The sequence below is a fragment of the Oreochromis niloticus genome, linkage group LG22, assembly GCF_001858045.2.
Source record: "Oreochromis niloticus isolate F11D_XX linkage group LG22, O_niloticus_UMD_NMBU, whole genome shotgun sequence".
Taxonomy (NCBI): domain Eukaryota; kingdom Metazoa; phylum Chordata; class Actinopteri; order Cichliformes; family Cichlidae; genus Oreochromis; species Oreochromis niloticus.
The window spans coordinates 2,404,194-2,429,538 of NC_031985.2; the positions used below are offsets into that span (position 1 = coordinate 2,404,194).

Below are 25,345 nucleotides of genomic sequence, written 5' to 3' on the forward strand. Positions count from 1 at the left end.
CGTTGCTTGGCAGTTTCCAAGGCCTCAGGTATGGACAGCTTGCTGTATTTCTTATGCACCTTCTTTGTCCCGCCTTTCTGCAACTCCGTTAGTTGGCTAACCTCCCTCCGTGCTACTTTGATCTTGCCCTCTAGCCTCCTTCTCCATGGAGGGTACTGCCCCTTGTGGCTGTTCAACTTGTAGCCAAGCATCTCACTGATCACTGCTGCAGTAAGTGTAGATCAGCTTGTTAGTGTCGGTAATCGTGGTTGTAGGTATCGTCCGTAGCGCTGCATTAACATCATCTAGCAGACCTTCTGAGGGTACTTCACGTAATCTTGGTAACCGGCTAGGGGGGGTCCAGGTTTCAAGCTTGGCCATGATCCTATCTTTCAGGTCAGTTCCTCTCGCACTCAACGATCCTTCTCCTATCGCACTTGGGGCTATGTACCCAATCTCGGGTGGGGGTGATGATATCTCCCCCCTGACCTGGCGTCCTGACTCCTCCTTGCCGTAGCATTTATGTTGTACCTCGTCAATCTCTAGCTGTGAGAGCAGTCCCTTCTTTCGAATGTTGGAACACTGAGCTACCCAACATCCACAATATATATATATATATATATATATATATATATATATATATATATATATATGTATATATGTATATATATATATATGTATATATGTATATATATATATATATATGTATATATGTATATATATATATATATGTATATATGTATATATATATATATGTATATATGTATATATATATATATATGTATATATATATATATACATACATACATACACACATATACATATACATATATATACATACATACATACATACATATACATATATATACACACACATATATGAATAAATGTAGTCATATAGCATTTCTTTATGCGTCACACACATCCGCATATCCCTAATATCTCCCCACCCAGTGGTCTATTGGTTCCAGTTTGTTTCTTTATGTACTTGTCTTGTTTAATTGCTGCTCTGGGGTAGATGCTGTAAAACATGTTAGCAGTGACTTTAAAATAAGATGGAGGGGAAACTAATGAATTGATAATGGCCTTGCACTCTCATTAATGTCTGCCATCTTTTTTAAAGAATGTCCCTAATTGACTCACATCGATTTATTAAAAAGAAATGCAGGAGGAAACTCCTAGAGGCTCAGTCAAAGTCTTCTTCTGCTGCTGCTCCTGGAGAGTTTTTAAGGTGTGCTTGGTTCTGCATTATCCTGTTTGGGAATCTCACTGCTGTCAGGGATTTAAAACCATCAGCTAACCTAACAGGAGTTTAAATATGGTATACTTCTCTCTAGTAGCTTAATGAGCAATAAACCCCTTTGGTTACTTGTGTTTTATACAAATGTAATGGTAACTAAGATTCTTCAGACAAAACAAGATTTAAGATTTTATTAGTGTTGCTTTGGTTTATGTGAACATAGAGTTGTTCAGTTTTATTTAGAAAGGATGATTTTCATCTGACATCCAATGTAAATAAATTGTTTGGCATTAAAAAGTGGAAAATGATCCCATTACTCTGCTCCAAGTACTTTCTGACTTCCTTTACTTTTCATTCAGACTGCATGACTGAGTCTCTCCCCAACCCACATATTAAAAAACAACCCATCATTTCCAGCAAACAACCACAGACGGGCTCAGCGAGTGTATACAAAGCAAATAATGGAACATATTCATTAGGCAGACAAAGAACTCGCTGCATTTTAAATCACATACTTCCTTAACACTCGCTACTTTGAGCATATATGCACGTTCATGCTAATAAGTACAACTACATGCTGTGCATTATGTGTGCTGTGCTTACCCTCAGTAGCCGCCTCATTGGAAGCGAAATGTAGGAAAAGGATTACAAGCTTATTTCCAACTAGCAGAAGTTATGTTGCCACGGCTGATGGAAACACTACTGCTAGCTAGCACCTTTTTTCTGGGAGTTACATTGTTTTTCTTTTGTGTTGGTTTGGTGTCATTAGGTCTGTGATGTATCACAATGTGCATGAAAATACTGGTATAAATTTTTACATGGTATAAAAATGTCATAAGGCAAGATCAGTGCTATACAATGAGACAATCCTGGGCATGTCTGAGAGTAAGAGCAGTTTGGTATCTACAAAGGAGCTGCTTCAACAGCCTCCAAAAGGCACAGTGCACATCCTGCAATGCTTGATTCACAGACACACACACAGAAGTACAACAACAAAGCATACGAACACAAGTTTGGGACATTTATGTGTCTGCTAGATGCTAACACACATCTTTCTTTCTTTTATACAATCCATCCATTCTGCTTATCCAGTTCAGGGTGGTGGGGTAAATAACCCAGGGTACACCCTGGACAGCTAACCAACCTATTGCAGAGCTAACACATAAAGACAGAAAACCATTCGCACTCACATTTACACCTATTGGCAATTTAGAAGCATCAATTAACCAAACCCCACTAATTGCATGTCCTTGGACTGTCGGAGGAAGCCGGAGTACCCGGAGAGAAATCAGACAAATCAGGCTTAATCCATCTTTTAATACCATAAAAAATGCTGCACAAATCACGTAAAAAAAAAAAATCATCCGAAGCCACTTCAGCAACAGTAAACACACAGTTTACTGTCTGTTCATAACAGGAACGCACAAAGAAAGTTTAAAGGCACATGAAGCTCAGCGTCAAGCAGCTCACAGTATAAGAGGATGAACCAGTTTCTCCTCCAGGAGAAAAACATCCAGATCGGTTCCACTTAAACGGATCAACAATAATGTGTCTGCTTCAATTTAAACAGCACAATGATGTGGAGATGATTGACTGCACGCTGCCAAACACCCTCACATTCATACAGCAGGATACAGGAAACCTTTTGCATGTACACAACATGCTGAGCACATCATAACAAACCGAGGATGAAATATTTTGAAGGGAGGAAACGAGTGAAGTGAAAAGAGGCCACGCCACTTATTTTATGCCCTCAATTTAATGAAATGAGGGTAGGAGGTCAATCTCATGAGCGCAGTTACATGACACCTCCGAGTGAGTAAAAGACCCAGGCTGGGGGGCTACAAGGGCCGAATATTAGTACTTGCTGTGACCACAGGGAAGCTGTAAACATTTATTCTCAGAAAACAAATTATTTATTTATTTTTGGGGGGGGTAAAAGAACTGTGCTGCAGGGCCAAAACCTATTTTTTGTTTTGCAGTAGTGGAAGAATTATAACAGCAATATACCATACTGCTTCCTCTTGTGACACAATTATTAATACACTGGTGGGAAATATGGATATTTTTATGGAAATGGACTCCCCCAATTGGATCCAGCAGAGTGGGTGGGGCTAATCCAGTGAATTACAATAAAATGAATGAAGGTTAGCCAATTTCCAGATAAGAAGAAGAAACTCACCAAGGAAAAATGGCACAGGACACAAAAGAACATAACAGGGAATTATTATCATCATCATCATCATTATTATTATTATTCATAATAATAATAATAATAATAATAATAATAATAATAATAATAATAATAAAGCAGCCAAACAGTGCCATGAACAAATGAAAAAGTAAAACCAGATTAAAAGTTCTCAGCATGGACTAAAAAAGAAAAACTTGTGCTATTCCCAGCAGTCCCTAAACAGTCATTTTTTCATGGCGTGTATCAAAATCATTCTTACATAAGGAAGAACTTATGACATGAAACCCTCACAGCTTCCAAATGTTTGAGGACCAGGTGATGGGAATCCACTGTCACGTTAAAAGTGATACAAAAGCAATCACTTAACATGTTAACACAAAGTATGACAGAGGGAGTCGGGAGGCTTTCATCAGGCCGTGCACACCGCAAACAAACACACAGACAAACGTCTGCATGTAAAAGACAATGAAACCAGGAGACTGGAGTCTCCCCACACTGACAGAGTAAAAGCCATTTCCACCCACACACGTTTACACTAACAAAAGGAAACCTTTGACCGTCTGTGACTCACATGTCTCATCCAAACAGCAGTGGATGATGACAATAATTCAGCAATTAAGATAAAAATGAGAATAAAGTTTATTTTTATAGCTGTAACTTTCGTGCGTATTATAAGGTACTCGTGATGTCAGAACATTTGCTGAAAACAGTGCATTAAGAATCTTGATTTAAAAAAAATATCCACCAATTACATTGATTCATTGGCTTGGGTCAGGCCCCAGCTACATGATATCAGCAGGAAAACAGCCTGACTCTAAAGATGTCAGGAGTCGGGTCTGTAAACGACTGATGACTGTTTTATCTAATCTAGCATATGGCTGTGGACAACAATCAGTGCTGCACCTTGGACTGTTCACCATGACCTAAGAATACATTTTGCTTCAAACTTTCAAAACATTTCCACACTACGGGCGTCTGGAGGTGGTTTTCCATGCACAACACACAAAAAACATCAAGCATCGTGCGTTTGCCTTCATCTCGGTGGTGCTTCGCCGGCACTACTTTCTGATGATATCACTCAGGTTGTGAAAAATGTGCAAGCTACGACTTGTCAGGGGACCAACGCGTACTCTGTCATTTGTCTCCCACTCTAATTACCTGATCTGACATCTTCTTAAACAACAGCATTGTGTAGTGTGAACCCCGCATTACAGAGCTTTGTGAAGAGGCTAATTTACAAAGGGGGTAGGACCTCACATCACTGTTACAGTAAGGGAAGGTATGACGTAAGTGTTGTAGCAGAAAACCTTGTAAAACTGTGCAAAATGTTAACAAACAGAAAATTCAACTAGTTACAAACCATTTAAAAGCTAAATTAAACTGTTTGTTTAATGTTTTAATGTAATATAATCTAAAGAATTTGTGGCTTATATCAGAAAATCTGTGGAAATCTCTGATCTTCACCGCTCATGCAGCACTGCATTATGACCCGTGACAAAGGTCATTTATTTCTGTTTTATTTTTATAGCACTCAATTAATATCAGATCATGAGTACCATAAACTCGGGTTTATCTGAATTTAGAAACAAGAAATTAGAGGTCAGGTCCTTAAAACATTCCAGCAGTTTAACTAATTGATCTGGCTTCATGGATAGATAGAGCTGGGTATCATCTGCATAGCAATGCAACTACGGGAAACGTGTATGTAATGTAAACAGAACTGGTCCTAGCACGGAACCCTGTGGGACTCCAGAAGAAGACTGCCCACTTACATGAACAAATTGGAGCTAATTCCTTGTAACTTGTAACCCACTAAAGCTGAATAATATGCACAGGTTTTGCCACACCAACAAGAAAGGAAGACACAACTAGTGTTGTTAATCAACAGTATCCTAATACTGTCAGCATCCTGAAGTCCAGACTTGCCTCCCAGTGAAAACATCTGGGCCAAAAGATACAACAAAGGACGACTCCAACTGTTAAGCAGCTGAAATCCTATGCTTTGGCTTTCTAAATCTCCTAAGTTGCCAAATATTTACAGAGTGTTGTCAAAGGTTACAGAAATTCCTCAGTTCTTAATTAAACTGTTCCTTTAAATGTAGAAAAGACTGGGATCTGTGGTTTGTTTGTTTACTCTACCTCTGACTCTTGACTGTCCTGTTATTACTGCTTTACCCAAAGACAGTGATGCTGACTTCTACTAAATAATACACAGTTTGACTCATCAGGAGCTCCATGTTCAACATCTAATTCAAATAAGCATCAAACTATAGAATGAAAACAGACTGAAGATATTAGCTGGACTCATAACTGGCTTTGTTAATAAAACTAATTTCGTTAATATCTGGTCTTAGCTCAGCGTGTGTTTATCAGATAATGAATGTTTCATGTCTTCGGGTCTATTTTGGAAAACAGATCCTCTTCTCAAAGAGATAATCTGACTCAATAAAACTCATAAACCCTGAACCACAGCCAGCCTGGCGCAGCAGGACCCAGGATGGAGGGGCTGATGGGAAGTCCGTTCTCTGTGACGTACTGCTGCTATTTTACTGGTTTGTCACCAGAGTTCATCTACAGTTAAGCACTTCTCATGCTTATACTGATAAGTGTACACGTGGTGCCACTGCTATTAATTTACTTCTGGCCTCTGGCTAAAATATGTCAGTTGATATTGGTATCGGTCACTATGGCTTGTTGCTGTCTTATTGCATTGCCATATGCTCATGAGTAGCTTGCGTCTTTCCTTCAGTGTATGTGCTACATGTGTATGGCAGTTGATGGATGTCGGCCAGTTACAACCTGCCATTCAAAAGAAAATATGGGTCAGTTTTGTGGACATGCAAACACTAAAGACCCACAGACGTTACAACAGAACACCCCAGTTGCAGCCATCGGGTCTCCATAACTGATTGTGTTCTTGCTCAGGGAAATGCAGCTAATGACTCAGTTCACTGTCATTAAGCTGCTATTTATTTCCTCAATTAATCAATGACTTGTTTGACCCATGAAGTGGTAAAGAAAGGTGGAAAATGCAGTCATCCTGGATTGTTTTGGCCATTTAACAGTCATAAATATTCAGTTAAGCAACATTTAGAACAAAGACAAGCAGAAACGTTCACATTTTAAAAGCCGGAACAAATGAAAGCGGCCATTTTTAAAAGGTTCGAGCAAAGCTGTTGAATCTCGACAGATCAAGCTCTGTATGTTTACAAGGAACAGCCACTATTTCATGCCTGAGATTGAAACATTTTACGTATCTGGCACAACAGTGTATTTACACACACATTTCTGTTCATTGGCATTCATCACCCAGAGTCTGGCAGCTCTTACAGACCAGATTGATTTTGAAATATATCTGAAATATATATTTTTTAAACAGCCCGTTCTTTAGCAGCTGCACCCGTGTGGTAATCAAAACCCCGGGAGAGTGAGTTTTTCTGTGAAGCTCAGGGAGGACACCGAGCATTTTGCACTTCATTGTGTGTTTATCTCCTGCAGTGTCACTGCAACAGTGTCATTCATCCCTACGATGCATTAGTAGCCTGCAGCTGTGTTTGGTTACCGGGATGAAGCTTGGTTTACTCGCTACAGTCATTTGCTGGAGAAAGCTGCAGGCGATCAGATCCTGAACATTAAGAACCAGCAGACTGCGCTCACCCCCACTCCCACTCCGGGCTAATTAGAAAATTAATGATGTCGCTAAAATCTCCAGCACAGGCGGTTTTGTGCAACAGGGTCTGTAAATCAGAAACCTTAGATCTGCAGCAGCCGCCCTGCCTTAAACATCAGGTGTGTGTAACACAGATGTTAACCACCAGGATCAGGTGGAACAATCGCGTCTTTTTACCTTCATGTCTCCAATGACAGTCTGGAAAAGCCCCCCCAGCGCGCTGCACTCCCTCTCCATCACCGTCTCCATCTTCAGCTGTGTGAACGGAAATTACAAACACGCTCACTCGGAGCTTCTTTAGTCCATAAATGAAGCGTCGGGAAACAAACTGGCTTCAGCGGGAGGGAGAGAGACGCTGTTCGGTGCGGATGTGAGCGCTCAGACTCGCGCTGCAGGGTTTCCCCGGCTGCAGGAGACCAGAAGGCGGACAGAAGCAGCAGCGCAGGAGCCGGTCGGTGTCCACTCGGAGCGCACAAATCCCATTTCAGCAGGAGGAGCAGAGACGCGCCAGAGCGGGGAAGCTCAACCTCACACACCAACCTGCTCCTCTGACACAGCTGAAGGAGACACGGCCCGGGAGCGCGCTTGGAAAGTCGTGGACGCGCGTTCCCGTGGCCCCGCCTTCAGCAGAGGAAGGTTTTTTCTTAATGGAAAGATGAGGGTGTTGTCTTTGTGATAGCGCTGGGAAATTACCGCACAATATAAAGCTAGTGACAGAGAAACACAAAGGACCCACAAGACTGCTCCAGTATGACAATCAAAGCAAATCTAAACAAAAGACAGGGCAAGACCTGGAACATTAATGTTTTATTACAAAAATTGATTTAAAAATGCTACAGAAAGGCATGTTTCTGTGACAAAGAATGAAAAGCTAGTTTGTTTGTTTGTTTGTTTTTTACAGATTACAAGGGACATAAATGACTGTTAATTGAAGTAATGTAAGAAAGAAAGACCATATTTAACATTCCAGAAAAATCTATTCTGTTCACAAATGTAAAAGAAAAAAATATAAGTAGAAACAAATGTTGTTTTTCCAGCATTTAAATCTAAAGAAGGTAAATTGTGGTTGTTTTGCTAGAGCTAGACAAGTAAAAGCGGGATATTTAAAAGAATTAGTCATTAAAATATTTATTTGGGTTACTATCAGTCTGTACTTGGCTGATAACATCAGCAAGTGAAGTTTTCATCCTTGCAAAACTTCTAAATGCAGGCACACACAATAATAACCTACCGAGCTGGGCCTGTGTTCTTGAACAATAAAAGTCTCAATAAATTCTCATTTCGAGCTCTTGTTTTAAAGAAATAGAAACCTGAGTAAGACAGCTTTGATCGCTCAGATATTTGAAATGATACCGCCCCCTAGTGAGAGTCACATCGATCTACAGAAAATACAAATCACAAAGATGAGTCTTCATCTTTTCACGTAAACCAGTCTGATGCTCAGCCTGTGAGGTGAGGTGTGTTTCCCGGTTTTCATATTGTTCCTGGCATCCTCCTCACACTCATGCATTCATTTACATGTGCATGTGTGTATGTACACAGTAATCACATGAGCAGCCAATAAAAGCAGGAGATTAAAACAAACAGAATAATGAAAATTCACAGTGAACCCACATTTTTCATAAAACATATTAGTGTTGAAATTATCATAATTTATTAAAAAGAGTCATTTATTTATCACAGCTTAAATTGTTTCTCTGTGTCGTTTCTTTGTATAAATTACTGTCAAAATAAAAGTTGTAAAATCTGTAAATTTTTAAAGTTTGCTACAATTTACATGAAGCGGGAAACAAAGAAAGTGTTGTTGGATTGTTTTGCTCAGATTTAAGATCTGAACTTATTACACACCCCTCACACACACACACACCTCACACACACACACACACACACCTCACACACAAACACACACACACACACACCTCACACACACACACACACACACACACACACACCTCACACACACCTCACACACATACACACATACACACACACCTCACACACACCTCACACACACACACACACCTCACACACACACCTCACACACACACACACACACACACACACCTCACACACACACACACACACCTCACACACACCTCACACACATACACACACACCTCACACACACCTCACACACAAACACACACACACCTCACACACAAACACACACACACCTCACACACACACACACACACACACACACACACACACCTCACACACACCTCACACACATACACACACACCTCACACACACCTCACACACACACACCTCACACACACACCTCACACACACACACCTCACACACACACACACACACACACACCTCACACACACACACACACACACACATACACACACACACCTCACACACACCTCACACACACACACACACACCTCACACACACACCTCACACACACACACACACACACACACCTCACACACACACACACACACACACCTCACACACATACACACACACCTCACACACACCTCACACACACACACACACCTCACACACAAACACACACACACCTCACACACACACACACACACACACACACCTCACACACACACACACACACACACACACACCTCACACACACACACACACAAACACACACACACACAAACACACACACACACCGAACACAAACACACACACACACACACACACACCTCTGCTGATAGATCTGATCTTATAGATAAATGTTGAAGTCTTGTGCAGTGATTTATTTTGTCTGTGTAACTGTAAACTTCACCCTGACGTCTCGCTTCTGATGTTCATGGAGGTTTGAGGACATCTAATGGTCAAACGTAGTCAGTGAAGCTTTGGCAGAAAATGGCAACAACACACAATGGATTACATTATCCACTTACATGTAACCACATAACAAACATTACAGTCACCTCTTGCATTGTAAGAGCATTCTGTTTTCTGTCGTTTAAACTATCAAGAAGCAGAAAGAACAGACCCGTTCACCTCCACCCACCCCATAACGGCTCATGTTTAGTCATTTTGTTTCTTCTTACTTACTCTTTGACTTCTGAGGACTCTATGAGAGAACACATTAGACCAACTAGAGAAGTAGAGAATTGTTCAAATCTTTCCAAAGTGATGAATCAACATTTGTGTGTTTGTCTCTCTGGAGCCGTTAATTTGAAAAATCCTGTCAGTCACTAGAATTTTAATGGGATAACATTTTCCAAGATGGCCGCCTCCTCCAACAGAAGAAACAGCTATTCTACTACAAACCTCTAGAAAGTTCAAGAAAAAAATAATAAATAGTCAGAAACTAATAGATGCAAAAAAAGACAAAAGAAAAAAAACTATTAGATTAGATATTCGGGTGGTGCAGTAGTCAGCACTGTTGCCTCACGGTGTGTAATGCTCTTAATGATATTTGAACATTAGTGTGGAGGTTAGCATTTCTTCCAGGCCAGGAGTTTGTATGTTTGTGTGGGTTCTCTCACAGGGTTCCTATGGGTTCCTCCCACAGTCCAAAGACATGCAAGTAGTGAGGTTAGGTTGGTGGGGGACTGTAAATTGTCCATAGGTGTGAATGTGAGTGTGGATGGTTGTCTGTCTCTCTGTGTTAGCCCTGCAACAGACTGTTGACCTGTGCAGGATGTACCCACTGATTATGAGAACTGATTATTGAAATTCTTGTTTTGACTAATATTCACACTTACTTCCAGTTTATTTTGTTTTTTCCTCACCTTATGACAGGTGAGGTAAACGACAGCCCTGCCACAAGCTGAACTAGAGGGATGGCTGTTTTGTTTTCTAATATTGTTAGTTTCTATTTAGCATTGGATTATGTTGTTTTATTCACTGATCAGAACTCATACACACTTTGTACCTTTCATTATACCATGGCGTACTCCTTTTAATGTATTTTATATAAAGTTAATTTGTCTTTCTTTATAGCTTATTTTATTTTCTAATTGTTATCAATTTATTTTTGTAATGTTTTACTCATTTAAATTAACATTTTTTTTCTTTGATTTCTGTTGTTAATTCTATGTCCGTTATTAAAGCATGCCATTTGTTTTATCAGCTTTTTAATAATCTGTGAAACACTTTGAAAAGTAATGTTCAATAGAGTTTGACTGATTTAAGCAGCTGTATCTGCCTTGGTTGCTTTACATCTGGTACCTTGCAAACCACAGCCTTTCATGCAGTTTCTGCCGGAGGTTTCTTCCTGTTAAAAGGGAGTTTTTCCTTCCCACTGTTGCCAAAGTGCTTGCTCATAGGGGGTCATATGATTGTTGGGTTTTTCTCTGTATGTATTATTGTAGGGTTAACCTTACAATATAAAGCGCCTTGAGGTGACTGTTGTTGCGATTTGGCGCTGTATAAATGACATTGTGGGACGTCCAGTAAAAGATCCATACAACAAATATGTCACTGCAGATGAAGTGCAATGTGCTTTTGACTAAAGTGCATTTTCATTTGATGTAAAGCAAAGACCACAACAGTGTACTGTAAGCAGTGTGCTATAAAATATCTATAATATCTTTATTGTAAAACTCAAGTAAAGGAAAATATGCTGAAACCCCCAAACAAGCAACAGACAGTATGAAAGCTGAAAACCAGCAGTGAGTAGTTTATTGGAGCTGGGATCGGATGGTGAAGTTGGCAGTGTTTCCTGCAGTCAAAGCTGTGTCATTTTAACCACACAGACTTGCTGCTTAATGACAGGGAGAAACACCACACACACAGGAAGTCAGTGTCCAAAAAACAGCACTGTCATTATCTCCCCAAACTGGAGACGACTAAACTAATAACAGCTATCAGAGAGGAGGAGGGGTGGGACGGTGTTTGGGCAAGAAGCAGCAGAAAAGTGAAAAGACAAAGAAGTAGCATTTGATGAATATCATAAATCCATGAGATATTTATATTAATACTCAAGACTCAAGTCTTCTTGCATAAGGACAAATATGGCACATGAATAGTGAGATGAGAATCTCTATAGAATAAAAACAAACTTTAATATGAGCCCATTAGGACAATTTACTTTAAGGCAGAAAAAGAGAACAGCTAATGTGACACTGATGTTGAAGGAATGGTCATAGTTCACAATTGGGACCCAAAAACTGACACCCACACCTTTCAAAGCTATATTGCTGCTTGTGCTTTGAGCTGCCTTGGTTGATGCTAATCCCTAATTTTCCCTGATAGTGAGCACCTGCTTGGCAGACTACCACCATTTTTCGTTTAGCATCTGGTTGGTTGTAGTCCTGAGTGGACTGTAATTTTTGCCATTGATAGAAGGCATTAAACTGCCATGTTTCCACCCCTTGTTCTTGAAGTGAAAATTGTGGTTGTGAACACTGAACACTTGTTGAAACATTAAGACAAGCTAAGCAGATTTGCTTTGCTAAGCTACACAACTGTAAGACAATTCTGTGACAGTCTTTGGGGCTTACAGCTTCAGTTTGTATACTGGAAGGCAACATTATGGTAGCAACAGTACAAGCCTAGATCTATAGAGCAGCTCAGTTTATCATGAGAGCATGCATAAAACTGAACTTACTCATGGTCAAAGGAGCTTTAAACAGCAGCCAGGGAGTGTAGTTCTGTGTACTTTATTGATATCACAAAATCTGATGCCAAGCCAAAACCAGCTGTTCACAGGTGAGGTCAGAAACCTGAGGAGAGCAAAAACCAGTTAGTGTTTTTTTAAAATAGCATCTTAGAAACAAAACAAACAAAAGACAACCATCCAGAAATACCTATTGTTAATATCTGTTGTAGAAGGGTGCCTGTTGCTGTGGCCAGCTGTAGAGATAACTTGATGAAACTTGAATGGGTCTCAAACTTCTTGGATCAGCATTGGAGTTAATAGCCAAGTCCCACATGCTAGCTTTGTTTTGCAGCACATCTTCACTTGGAGAATTGGCCTCACTGCGCGGATGGGCCTGGGGCTTGCTGGCCTCGTAGCGCGGCTGCTGGGGGAAAGGCCGGGCCTGGGGCTTGCTGGCCTCGTAGCGCGGCTGCTGGGGGAAAGGCCGGGCCTGGGCTTGCTGGCCTCGTAGCGCGGCTGCTGGGGAAAGGCCGGGCCTGGGGCTTGCTGGCCTCGTAGCGCGGCTGCTGGGGAAAGGCCGGGCCTGGGGCTTGCTGGCCTCGTAGCGCGGCTGCTGGGGCAGCGGGCGAGACTGAAAGTCGCTAAACTGTTCTCGCTCAGGGTGTGGCTGGGTCTGGTGCTCATTACTTTGCCACTGGGGCACAGAACGCATCTCAATTGGATAACTTGAGACAATTCCTGTGTCAATCCGGTTTCTTTTCTGGGGTGAAGCTAAACCCCACATGGCATCTTTGGACTGGAGGGCACCATCAGTATCCCCCTGGTAATGTGATGAGCCAGATCTGTAGCTAGACATGCTTCCTTGTTGATGGTAACCATTTAATGGCCCACCAGAGGAAGCACCAGCACCACCAGGCATACCTGCAGCAGTGGGGTAAGAATTCTCAGGTGACCCATGTTCAGGCCCATAAACACCCAGAGAACTTCGGGGTTGTGCATAGCTCTTATGTCTGAAAACAGGATTCTGGTTGTGTGGAAAATTCTCAGCCATCCCAGAGTAAGGCTTAATACCACTGGAGTAGGTACTCCTGTAAGTAAGAGCTGGAAAGAAAAGGTTTTTAAATGGCCAGTGCTCTAACAGGTTAGCGATTGCATAATGTCGTTTGCACATATCAATACTTACACTCAGCATGCTTGCTGAAGGCCAACAGTGAGAGCAACAGCACCCTGGAAATACAATGTGTGTTTAACAAAGTCAGTATGTCAACAAATCTGCTATAACGGAGAAAACCAGAGGCCATCTTTCACAAAGCAAAACCCACCAGCCTGTAGAGCATGCACTGCTATTTGCAATCAAACAACAGGTTGAGAACCAATCATATGGCACTAATTTGAATCAGGCCGACCACCTCAGCAGCTGTTTGGAATTAAACTAATTAGCCAGCGTAGTTTGTAGTCTACTTACAGGATCAACTGACCAAAGTGATGACATAACTTTAGCACCGGTCTCTTTTGATGTGCCGATTTTACTTTTTGAGGTATCCAACCATAAGTTTTTTTTTATGCCACCTAAATACAACAGAGTTTACATTTTAATCTGTGGTGCATAATGACCTTAAACTGACATGTCCTCACGCCAGGGTACCTCTTTCGTTATTGGTCTTAATGGTCTATTATCTAAAAATGGGTGTTAAATTATGAAATATATCAAAATGAACAATCAAAATTCAAGCCTTTGGTTTCTACAGGCTTTATGATAATTTAACATGAAAAAAACCCACATGCTGTTCCCCTTTTTCACTATGGATGGTTCCAGAAATGCTTTTAACATTATTTCTTTGTTTAGTTTTACCTATGGTAAAACAATTAATAAAAGCTTCTCAATTTCATTATTTGTTTTGTATCAGTCTTCTTAATTACCCCAAATAATTACATTTATTTCGTCTAGTTTTGTTACACATATAAAAGCAACAGGTTACAACAGTTTTAGCAATTCATTGGGATTTTCTGAGTCGCTGGTTGTGATTCTAAATCAACAGTGGAGAAGGAAAATAACAAGTAAGAAATCTACAAAATCTGAGCTGACCTCATTTTTTGGGACAATGCATGCCACGGTGGGAGGGGGAACTGGCAATGCGAAATTTGCATATGTTGCAGTCATTGCTGTTCAGTCTGCTTATCCTCCGGCTGGTTGTTAATGCTGTTAGGTACATCTGAAAGAAATGTATATTTATGGTTTGGAGCTCATCCCATCACACAAGGAACTCCCTGAAGCAGATCCCCCCACGGGTGTCAAACTCGTGTTTGTTTGATGTGACAATCACAGCCACAAGTACAGTTCAAGTATTTTTATGTCAATATCTCAAGTAAATAAATAAAGTTTTGCCAGGCTTGGACCTGCAAGTGAGGCCAGAAACATCATTTAGTAGGTTCAGTGCACTCGTGTTTTTGACCATTCAACACGAAACTCGTGGATTTCAAGGGAGAAAAAGTTCAGACTGCTTACAGATACTTTAATCTGTTGTGAAAGGCTGCCAGAGTCTGTGACCATCTGTAGTGTTATCTTGATGCCACTGGAATGGGTCTCTAACTTCCTAGAGTTACGACCAAGTCCCAGATGCCAGCTTTGGTTTGCAGGCCTCGTTGGTCGGCTGCCGGGGCTGAGGCTGGGGTAGCCGACCCTGTGACCGTAAGCTGAAACATCACCCATCTCAAGCCTGTTTCCTGTCTGGGGTAAAGCAGATACATGGCATCATGGCTCACTGAGCTCATGTTATGTGAACAAGCTCAGGTAGATTTGGAGATTTGTTAAAGCCAAATATAACAGAAGAAAAGATATCCTGGGTATGTAGAGTTTTTTTTACAATTGTTTCACAGTGCAGGCTTCTGAGACTTCATCCTAACTCACACATCCTCTGATTAGTTTCAGGATAGATGGCTTTAATATAAACTTAAATCTTGTTCTAGAGCATTAATTTGAAGGGACAGCATATGAAAGGTATATTTTCAAAGTAATAAACAGGACTGTTTCCTGTTATATGATATTTTATTAATCTAAAGTGGTTCTTGTTGCCAGGTTGATGTTTTTCAGTGAAAAAAGATTGCAGTCGGTCGTCCTGCCGTCCATCTCTGACTCCTGTCGTGTGGTTTATGTTCAGAGAGACACTACTGACAAAACCGAAATCATTTTTATTAAATCTCTTTTATGTTTGCTAGTTTCACAATAATGTCATGCAAACACTGTTTTAGTCACATTATGCAGAATCAGCATGCGTTGGAAAACAAAACAGCAACATTGTAATAATTCAAAGCAGATATGTTTCACTTATCTACAGTAGAGTAATGTCATTGTGACAGGATCCACATTTAATGCAAAATATTTTCAAATAAAGAAAGATATTTACAGTTACAGAAATATGCTCCAGTTAACAGGAATACAGTACAACACCATTTATCAACATGCCTCCAAAAACTGGGATGGGATAAGAAAATAAACCACACGTGAAGAGAGAAGAAAGAAAAGGGACGAGTTGAGACAATCAGCATGATACAAAAAAGACAAAAAGTAAGAGAGAACAGAGGAGGAAGGAAGGGAGGGAGGAAGGAAGGGAGGGAGGAAGGACGGAAGAAAATACACTTCTTTGAATGTTCCCAGGGTCAGTTAGCTGAGCTTAAGGCCGAGGCAGAGAGCCAGCTCATTCTTTTGGATCTTTCCGTCTCCGTTGATGTCACAGTGACCCATCAGGGCTTTCCTGAACTTATCCAGGTCTGTCCCACTGATGCTGGGCTGCAGAAAGAATTTATAGCTGTGAAAGTCTTAGTCGATTTAAGTACTTCAAATAAAAGTCTCTGCAGGGTATTAAAACAAATAAAGGTTTATTTAAAAAGAACGTACCAACCCTTGTACTGTAAGGGCTTTTTTGAATGTTACAGAATAGAGAGAATAGAGAGATGGGTTTAGACTTCCTGGACTTCCATTTTCTGTAACTGCATTTTTGTGAGTGATATCAAAAATCATACAATAACAGAGCAATTTTTTACGGTGGCCCTGAGGGGCCAAACGGACTGCAACTTAAGAAAACACCAGCAATAGGAAAACGCTGAAAAAGCACACAAAACACAACGGAAATAGGAAAGAGCAGATTTTCAAAAGCACAAAGAAGTGTTTCTGGGGAGACAATAACCTGACGGACCAGTTGCAGGAACCAAAACATGCTAGGTAGATGTGTTTTAATCTCATGATTCATATAATACTGATGACAGATTTTTAGGCTAATAGTTAAGCTAACACACTTACCTCTCATCTTTTCTTTCCTCACAAAACCGACAGATCCTCCACTTCTTTTAAGTGTCTCCCAGCGCAATTCTTAGCATATTTTGGTTCCTGCAATTGGCCCGTCAGGTTATTGTCTCCCCAGAAACACTTCTTTGTGCTTTTGAAAATCTGCTCTTTCCTATTTCTGTTTTTTTTTCTATTTCTGTTTTCTTTTTTCCCATTTCCAGTGTTTTTTGTGTGCTTTTGCAGCGTTTTTCTTATTGCTGGTGTTTCTTAAGTTGCAGTCCGTTTGGCCTCTCAGGGCCACCGTACTATTAAGAAATAAATACCAGCATTAAGCAAAAACACTGCTGTCAGGATCGTAAAAGTAAGAGTTATACCTTCACCAGCTCCATCATGTCCTTGACAAATCCATCCACCTCAGGGCCCTCCAGTGCACCCGTCTTACTCTGTACACACACACACACACACACACACACACACACACACACACGTGGAATAATGTTATTTTATCATCAAGAACAACTGCGTGTCAGAACTTCAAAGTTTTTTTCTATATTCACCTTATTAAATCTACATCTAAATGATTGCTTGTGCCTCCATTGTCATCTGATCTAATGCAGCACCATTTATCAGTTTTATCGCTTGAAAAATGTGCTTTGCGTAAACCAGTCCTGCTCTCTGGTTGTATTATTAACAAAACAACAAAACCATTCAAGCCCAATGAGAAAGAGCAGTGGGTAAAATTCCACTTACAACATCATAGTGAGCGAATATCTTCTCAAAGTCCCTCTTTCTGTCTTCCTGAGTGCAAGCCTGAGAGCAGAATGGAGCACTGAATATGAATACATGCATATCCAAACTGAGTATAGATGAAAGGGTTAAATATGATTCAGTTACAGTGGCTTTGTTGCTACATGCAGTTTATTCACTTTACACTGCAACTCAACATCTTTACACTTACATCCATCTTAAACTTCAGCAGGAAATTTTCTTTTAGGGCCAAAATTCTGGAGAAAAGAAACAGATGTTTGTCAGCTACAAATACAATGGAAGAAAATCAGTCCCTCAAAGGGTTTCATGAGTGATTTTAAAGACTTTTTGCAACATTTACACTCTATCACACTTCTCTGCTGCATGACACAATATTTCCACAAATACAGTGAACTGTGGTTTTGACCTCGTGTGGTTTACTGAGCTGTGATATAAGGCATACATACAAGGGAAGTCGTACGGCCTCTGTATTGAGCTACAGAACTCATTCATCAGGATACAAAGACAGAAAAAGAAGATATTTCAAAGCAGAACAATAGAAAGTGAAAACAAAATAGAATACAAAACAACCACAGAATTTGAAATGATCTAGGCTAAAGAGTAAAAACAGATCATAAAGAGACTCAGAACAGTGACAAGCAAGGCCTTAAAACCAAAAGAACACAGAAACACAGAGAGGCTGATTGATAAAAACAAAGAAAACGACCAGCAAAGTGACCGAAAAGGCAGGAGTGCCACCGAGGGGTGGGGGGTGGGTCACTGGCCACCCCTCATAATGTGCTGGCCCCCTCAGTGGGAAGACTGTCCTATGTTGGTAATAATTTTAACAAACGTGAGCACAACAGAGAGGGAGGCACCCAGCAATGAGCTGAAACATGAACTGCTTATACAATTTTTGTCATTTTGTATGCCCCTCACCATTTCCTGTTGTCACCCCCCATCCACCCCTATGAAAAAGTTCTGGAGGCACCTCTGCAAAAAGGTGGTAAATCACTTGTAGCTGAGCGATGGGCTAAACAATTCGAACAGTACCTGGCCAGGTCATTGAGATCCAGTCTGCCATCTCTGTTTTTGTCAAACATTTTCATCTAGAGGGAGAAAAAAAACATGCCAGAGTGAAGATAAGCCAAACTTGACACCACCCACCCACCCACTCAGTCCCAAACCTCCCTGCCCGTTACCATGGTGTCAGTGTACTCCTCCAATTTTTTCGGGGTGATGGTCTTCCCGTGTTGGAGGAACAAGTCTTGAAGAAACCCCTGAAGGAAGACACAAGAAAGATGCTTCAGCGCTACAGAGAAACTCCACCAAACGAGGTTTTTCACTTTAATTAAGCCTCAATAATGATCTAATCTGGGTTTGACACAATAATGAAATCAATGATTTTGGGGGTCTGAAATCATTTCACCATCACCATCATGATTTTCAGATATTTTCTCAGATTTAAACAGTCACCTTGAGTTCAATAGCTGAGATGTAGCCACTGCTGTCTGTGTCATAGTTTCTCCAAATCTGCAAAAAAAGGATAAATCCCAAAAATAAACCATTAACATGAAATAACAGTTCATCTTTGTGCCGAAGGTTAAACTGAGCCAAACCGACAACAGTCTAAAACCTACAGGTCTCCCCTTCAAGGTCCTCTTCTTATTCACCTTTGGACCACTTCCAGCGTGTTGCACCTTTTAGATCATTGTGTGGAAATCCCACGCTGACCACTCGCACTTGTGAGTCTTAAATGCACGGTGGATCTCTAACAGTGTGTGAAACTTCACTTCAATGTTGTGGAAGATTGCAAAAGTCACAGGAAGCCAAATCTGGACAGTAGATCAGATGGTGAGCAAACCTCATGCTGGTGTGCCCAGAACATCTGCATGATGGCACACACTGTGGTTCGCGTGGTTTCCAACTCTCTTTGTGAAAACTTGGATCGACCTTCATCAATACTGATCATTGTTGACATGAAAGTCAGGTCAGTTTGTTGAAGATGATGTTTGGTTTCTGAGCTAGTTTGAAGTCAGTGGTCAAATTGCAAAAGCACACAAAACGTGATGTAAAAATCAGCTGCACAGGAAGAGAACGAGAGGTCCACAAGGAGGCGACCTTGAATGGGAGACTGGCCAGAGGTGGATGATGATGTTTCTCATATGATAATTGCAGTGTAAATGGATGGTTGTGCTTTCACCATGTGTTAGTGAGGAATTTTCCTCATTTTCCTATATAAGGAAACGTGGTTAGCTCGAGGTGAAGCAGAGAACGGGGTGAGGATGGTGTCAGCAAGAAGCTGTTTAAAGAAACTGAAACAATAGTGTCCAAGGAGGAAACCAGAGAAGGTGGAGCTTTCCAACGTGTTTTTACCAGAGTGAACACGGTTAAAAATAAATCAAGTTTCTCCTCTGTTATGATCCAACTCAAAAGCTGCAACATAAATATGGAGACTAATTCCAGAATTTCACAAAGAAGAGATTTAATTTTAAATGACATGATAAGTTAGCTGAAAATAGCTGGGGTGTCTCCCCGAAAGCCTGCCTCAGGTATGCCTTTATCCACACCTCACCAGGTGTGATCAGTTAGCAACAGCTGAACACTCTTGCACTGCAAAGAGATTAGGGGCTGCAGAGGGACGTCATTTGTAATGAATGATGAGACAGGGATTGTCTATTAAATTAAAAGGTTCAAGCCTTTACAGTTTCATGTAGTATTTTGTTTTATTTGCATGCATTATGTTTCTATGTAATTATAATTCTGAGCATTTTGTGACTTGTGGTGTTTTAGAAAGTTGTAAATAAATACCAAAAGGAAACAATAATAACAATACTAATAATTTCAAAATATCTAAATCTAAATACATGTTTAGGTCTTCAAACAAACTGAGGTATAAGAATATTGATCAATCTCTGATTTGTGAAACGTTCTTCCACACTGTTTGTTACTCATTAAATAACCATCCTCCTCCTCCATTCTTCATCACGCCATTATTTGTTGACCTTTGACCCTCACCCTCATAAACTCCACACTGTTGTCCAGCGGCGTCTCTCTGCGGAACAGAAGTAGGAAGTTCTCCTCCTCTGGCAGCATCAGTGTGGCCAGCTGAAAAGGTGACATACAGAAGAATCTGTTGTTGAGTTCAGTTGACACTATTCTTTTTTAAATGTATGTTTGTTTGTGCAGGAGTGTTGTAGGATTGTTGGTTCCTGACAGGACACACTGAGGGCTGACTACTTCTCTGTTCAACAGGTGTAATCGTACCTCTTGGATCTGGAGACGTCCGTCAGCTGCGATGTCACACGCAGGCATGAACTTCTCTTTCAGCCTTCTGATTTTGTCCTCAGTTACCTCCTCCTTCTGAAAACAGCATCTCATAGACATCAGTCTGCATCTAATGAGTTTTGGGCATTTCTGGGTCCTGTTTACTTCGTATGTTTTAACCTCTGGGAGTTACAGTGAAGTTTTCAAGGCCTTCAAATGTGACAGCCGAACCAGAAAAATCAAAAATGCTACCAAAAACCATCAGTTACCATAGTTGTCTTTATAGAATTTGATCGTGTCTGACTCTTATATCTACCAGTGGAAGTGTTAAAAAGGACAAACTGTAGTTCAGAGCCTCGTTTGGCCAACAGGAAGCGACTCACTCATCATTAACCACACTCAGAGACGGATCTCTTACCTTCATCCCGAGTTTGTGCAACGTGTGTTTAAAGAAGGCCTCCAGCTCACTGGCTTCGATGCAGCCATCGTCTAAGACAGAAACAAAATGATGTTCTTTTCTGTCACATACTCTCAAGTATAACTGCCTGTGTGTGACACTAATAAAATTCCCTCAGTTCTTCTGCACGAGCTGTTTTACGTCCAGCTGAGAAACAGTGACTGCAACAGTAGCAGCCTGCTGCAAACAGATCATAACAGGATTTACTGCGATAGTTACAATCTTTCCAAACAATGTAGTTTGTTTAAAATTAATTTTTTATAATTCAGATAAATACTTAAGAGTTTCCTCTTAAAGTCACAAAGATGAGGCTGGAACTTTTTAAAATCTAACAGCAAATCCTGCACAGTCTCAACAGCTTGATTGAAACCTGTTCACACTTATTTGTCATCTCCCATTTCCACTTACATTCATAATACTTTAATTTATTAGTTTATTTTTGTATTTGATTGTAGTTTGATTTTAATTCCATCATTATTTTACATTTCTTTGTGTCGTGTTCCATTTTATTGATCTACTGTACGTTATTAAGCTATTATTTTATTTGGTTATTGGTTTGTGTTTGTTAAGCTGCTGTAACATGATCTTCCCAGCTCAGTTAAAAAAAAAGTCTTTTTAAATCTCACTGGTTTCATATCACATCAAGTTTTGCACTTTGTATTTAGAAGCAGTAATAGCAAATTCAAATCAATTTATATAGTTTGGATGCCAGATATTTTTAAATATATTAAAAAGCTTGTCTTCTTACCATTTATGTCAAAATGTTGCCAGATCTGTAAGAATCCTGCAGCGTCCAGTCTGTCCAGTGTGCTGTCCATGGTGCTTTGGGCCAGTCTACAGGCAGAGACTGGGGCAAGAAAAGAAAAGGAAGGAAACAATCGAGTCTGACGTCCTCACAGAGAGACAAAGACGGTCTGTCCCCCTGCAATAAAATCTGCTCAGACTTCACCTTCAGGCGTCTCCTGAAATCAGCCAAATGAGCATAAAGACTTGGTGGCTTGTATATATGAAGGGAGGGGTGAGTGAGAGTGCCCAACAGACAGGCGTGTAAAGAGAGCGAGAGCGAGAGAGCGAGAGAGAGAGACAAGTAAAATAATATTTATTGGTATAAACATTCAAATACAGAAATATCTGACAGTGTGATGTCACATTTACAGTAAATCTATAAAAACAGATAAAAAAGAAAAACCATCACCAAGTATTTCAAATGAAAAAATCAAAACCGAGTTAAATCACATGATACAAACTCCTCTTATTCTATAAACAGCGTCTTAAACATGTCGGCTCATATTTACATAATACATCAGTGAGGGCAGCAGTACATGAACAGAAATCACTTTGTTTTTTTAAACACTGAACCTTTATGGACTCGTGATAGCAGAAGAGTAACAGATGGTGACATTTACAAAAGGCAGTTTGATGTTTCGGATACACGTTCGCTCATTGCACTGGTCATTTTCATTTAGATATAACCAAATAAACATTACAGGACAGTTCACCTCCAAGTCAAATTTACCATTTCTTCCTCTGAACCTGTGGTTCTGCTTTTACAACTATATTATTTCTTTTTAGAGAGATCAGCTGCAGAGATGTGATCTCACCTCGGGGTGCTCAAAGTGCCAAAAAGTACATTTGAATAGCTCGGCAGTGATGCGTCTTTCCAGACATCATGACCGGCTCGTCAAAAAACCCTCTAAAAGCCGTGAAGAGAGCAGCTTCACGTAGGAACTGTTATTCCTACAATAGTTCTACCAGCCCAGAGAAGCATGCAGACAACTAACATTACAGCTCTACTGGACTCCAACAGTGTTTACATCCTGTAACAGGAATCAGCGTCCCATCGCAGGTACATGCTCTGTTGGATGGTTGTAGTGTGGTAGAAAGAAAAGAGTTCCCACATGAAACTGCTCACAGCAAAGTTTGTGGACTTCATGAGTAACAGGGTCGTGACTTCTGCAAAGAGGTTTTCAGGTGTATTTTCTTGGTGCTTCAAGAACTACTGTGCACTTCATGTTCAAGAAAAACAAAATAACTAAAAGTGGGGAACCCACACCAACACAATCCAGATACAGATATACAGAAACACAAGTGGGGGAAAACATGCAAACGTGAGTTTGGGGTGAACTGTTCCTTTAAATTTTGGACCTCAAATCTTAATATTACCCTTCTCCTTGTTAGCTTACCTTTGCCTGTCTTTGAGCAAATAAATAAAAGGAGCATGAGCTGCTCTCTGTCTCCACCTGCTGAGGTTTTTTGCTGTGTTCACATCACGTGAAATGAGTGTAGCAGCTGTTTTTTTGGGTTCAAACCCACTGTTCAACTGGGCTGAAGGCCAAGCTGTGGATGAAATGAGGCGTCTGTATCATTTCCCTCCGCGGTGACTGTAAGGCTCTAATTGGAGGTTTGCAGTCGGAAGTGAACGTGGACCAAAGCAGCATTTACAGTCCAGTCGACATAAACGCAGCATCGACTCACTGTTCCTCTGACGCTCAGCCTGTGTTTATGTCGCTAAAATTTTACATCTCGATCTTGATTAAAAAATAAAAATAAGAAATAATCTGATGTGTCAGGTTATTTCACCCTGGCTCTAATGAAATACACTGCATTGTGTCTGGTTTAACAATCGTTACCTTACTCTGTATTTTGTCCCGATCCCACAAAAATCCTAAATGAGAACAGCAGGAATCATCTCAGCCTGCTGGCTGGTTGTGGACATTAACCCTTAAACTTAATTCTGTGTTATGACATTAGAGCTGGAGTGCAGGACTTTTACATATAAATCAACATCTGTTACATTGTTACAAGCTAATACGTTGCTGATATAAAGCATCTCCAACCTCCAGTCACACTGCTTTTAATGTTCCGGGCCGGAGTTCAGCTTGTTCCTTTTCTGCTGCCTGTCTTACTCCAATATCCCAAAGTCCATGGAGTGGACTCTCTCTCAAACACACGCGTGTCTTCGAGGAAACATCATCGTCACAATGTGCAGTGTGATTCGTAGTTTTATGTAGTTTGTGGCCTAACTGGGTGACATGCTGTACTCGGATGTTGATCACATTAATCAGCAGTGACAAGTGACGAGGGGAGAAACAGCAGATGTGACTGAGAGGGAAACATTTCTGATGCTCGGTAACAGGAAGTCTGTGTTCAAAGGAACAGTTACAGAAGGCTGCAGGTATGTGTGGGATTAATCTCGCTGTCAGAACGGAGCAACGAAAAATTGTGTAAACACAAGTTTTCGACTAGTTTGGGCCAAGTGTTTGCAGCAAGCAGCTGCTTTGAATTTGCTGATTTAAAGATAATTAAGAAAGATTTGGAGGAAAAAAAAACCAAAAATTTTGTCTGCTGGCAGTTCAGACCAAACAGCTTCGACCTTCTTACAGTCGCACAAAAACAATAAGTCAGACTCATTTTCCTCAGTGCTTCGGACTAAGTGAGCTTTTTATTGCTGAGTATGTTTATCTAAGCAGCCACAGATTGTCTCTGTACCAGATAAAACCCATCTGCCTGCTCTTTATGGTCCTAGAGCTTCGGACAGAAACAGCGGTGGGGTTGTTTTGATGTGCACGTAGCCGGACAGCTGGGACTAATCCGAGGTCGGGAAATTCCCACTGATAACAGCATGACAAAGTGTAGCGTCCGCTGCACGTACAAAGAAAAATATCTACATCTGTGTCTTTGTCCGTATGAACGAGATCGGCCTCCTTAAAGGTGGCTGAGCAGGATTTAGGTGACTGCAAACACCTTACAGGTGTCAGACTGAAGTAGTGTCGTCACTGGACTCGTCCTCTGATTTGTTAGACTTGAGATCGACCTCTTCATCAGCTGGACTCAGAGGTGCGTCAGACAGAGATGGAGGCCTCACTGCAGAGAAGGGAAAACAATACAAACATAATAAAGATGATAATAATAATGATGATGATGATGATGATGATGATGATGATGATGATGATGATGATGATGTACTGTAACACCACCT

At 40.7% G+C, this 25,345-nt stretch overlaps 4 protein-coding genes across 14 annotated transcripts in view; all 4 read right to left on the bottom strand.

The window, feature by feature from the left end:
* Positions 1-7,812, bottom strand: part of LOC100710714 (MTSS I-BAR domain containing 1) — a 78,369-nt gene extending 70,557 nt beyond the window's left edge. Inside the window, exon 1 of one of the 3 annotated variants that reach the window (XM_005463689.4) lies at positions 7,261-7,812. In XM_005463689.4, the coding sequence (XP_005463746.1) occupies positions 7,261-7,332 (72 nt within the window). In that variant the 5' untranslated portion in view covers positions 7,333-7,812. The remainder of the gene's footprint in view (positions 1-7,260) is intronic. The other 2 variants (XM_025902268.1, XM_005463690.4) reach the window with 2 other exon arrangements.
* Positions 7,813-12,098: 4,286 nt separating this feature from the next.
* LOC102078739 (ataxin-2 homolog) lies at positions 12,099-13,948 on the bottom strand. 4 transcript variants are annotated; one of them, XM_025902624.1, is made up of 4 exons: positions 13,797-13,948; positions 13,197-13,714; positions 12,822-13,061; positions 12,099-12,737 (listed from the first exon to the last, which is right to left on the bottom strand). In XM_025902624.1, the coding sequence occupies exons 1-3, from the start codon at positions 13,912-13,914 to the stop codon at positions 12,828-12,830; spliced, it is 870 nt and encodes a 289-aa protein (XP_025758409.1). In that variant the 5' UTR covers positions 13,915-13,948; the 3' UTR covers positions 12,099-12,737; positions 12,822-12,827. The 4 variants fall into 4 exon arrangements, with proteins under 4 accessions (XP_025758409.1, XP_025758408.1, XP_025758407.1 ...); XM_025902623.1 differs by having other exon boundaries at positions 12,822-13,103; XM_025902622.1 differs by having other exon boundaries at positions 12,822-12,971; positions 13,026-13,714.
* Positions 13,949-15,784: 1,836 nt separating this feature from the next.
* Positions 15,785-22,364, bottom strand: LOC100708303 (secretagogin). Its single transcript, XM_005463687.4, has 11 exons — positions 22,115-22,364; positions 21,328-21,398; positions 20,910-21,005; positions 20,661-20,750; positions 19,119-19,175; positions 18,845-18,922; positions 18,696-18,751; positions 17,854-17,899; positions 17,646-17,705; positions 17,270-17,338; positions 15,785-16,400 (listed from the first exon to the last, which is right to left on the bottom strand). Exons 1-11 carry the CDS (start codon positions 22,182-22,184, stop codon positions 16,275-16,277), a joined length of 819 nt encoding a protein of 272 aa, XP_005463744.1. The 5' UTR covers positions 22,185-22,364; the 3' UTR covers positions 15,785-16,274.
* Positions 22,365-22,442: 78 nt separating this feature from the next.
* carmil1 (capping protein regulator and myosin 1 linker 1) overlaps positions 22,443-25,345 on the bottom strand; it is a 31,225-nt gene continuing 28,322 nt past the window's right edge. For all 6 annotated transcript variants that reach the window (XM_019350845.2, XM_019350847.2, XM_019350846.2 and 3 more), the window contains one exon: positions 22,443-25,230. In XM_019350845.2, the coding sequence (XP_019206390.1) occupies positions 25,121-25,230 (110 nt within the window). In that variant the 3' untranslated portion in view covers positions 22,443-25,120. The remainder of the gene's footprint in view (positions 25,231-25,345) is intronic.

Coding starts and splice junctions, on each gene's coding strand:
- LOC102078739 (XM_025902621.1), bottom strand. CDS start 13,914: ATGGCCTCTGGTTTTCTCCGTTATAGCAGATTTGTTGACATACTGACT. Junction 13,715..13,796: donor CTTCAGCAAGCATGCTGAGT/GTAAGTATTGAT, acceptor TTTTCTTTCCAG/CTCTTACTTACAGGAGTACC.
- LOC100708303 (XM_005463687.4), bottom strand. CDS start 22,184: ATGGACAGCACACTGGACAGACTGGACGCTGCAGGATTCTTACAGATC. Junction 21,006..21,327: donor TGCACAAACTCGGGATGAAG/GTAAGAGATCCG, acceptor TGCTGTTTTCAG/AAGGAGGAGGTAACTGAGGA. Junction 16,401..17,269: donor ACATGATGGAGCTGGTGAAG/GTATAACTCTTA, acceptor TTCTTTCTGCAG/CCCAGCATCAGTGGGACAGA.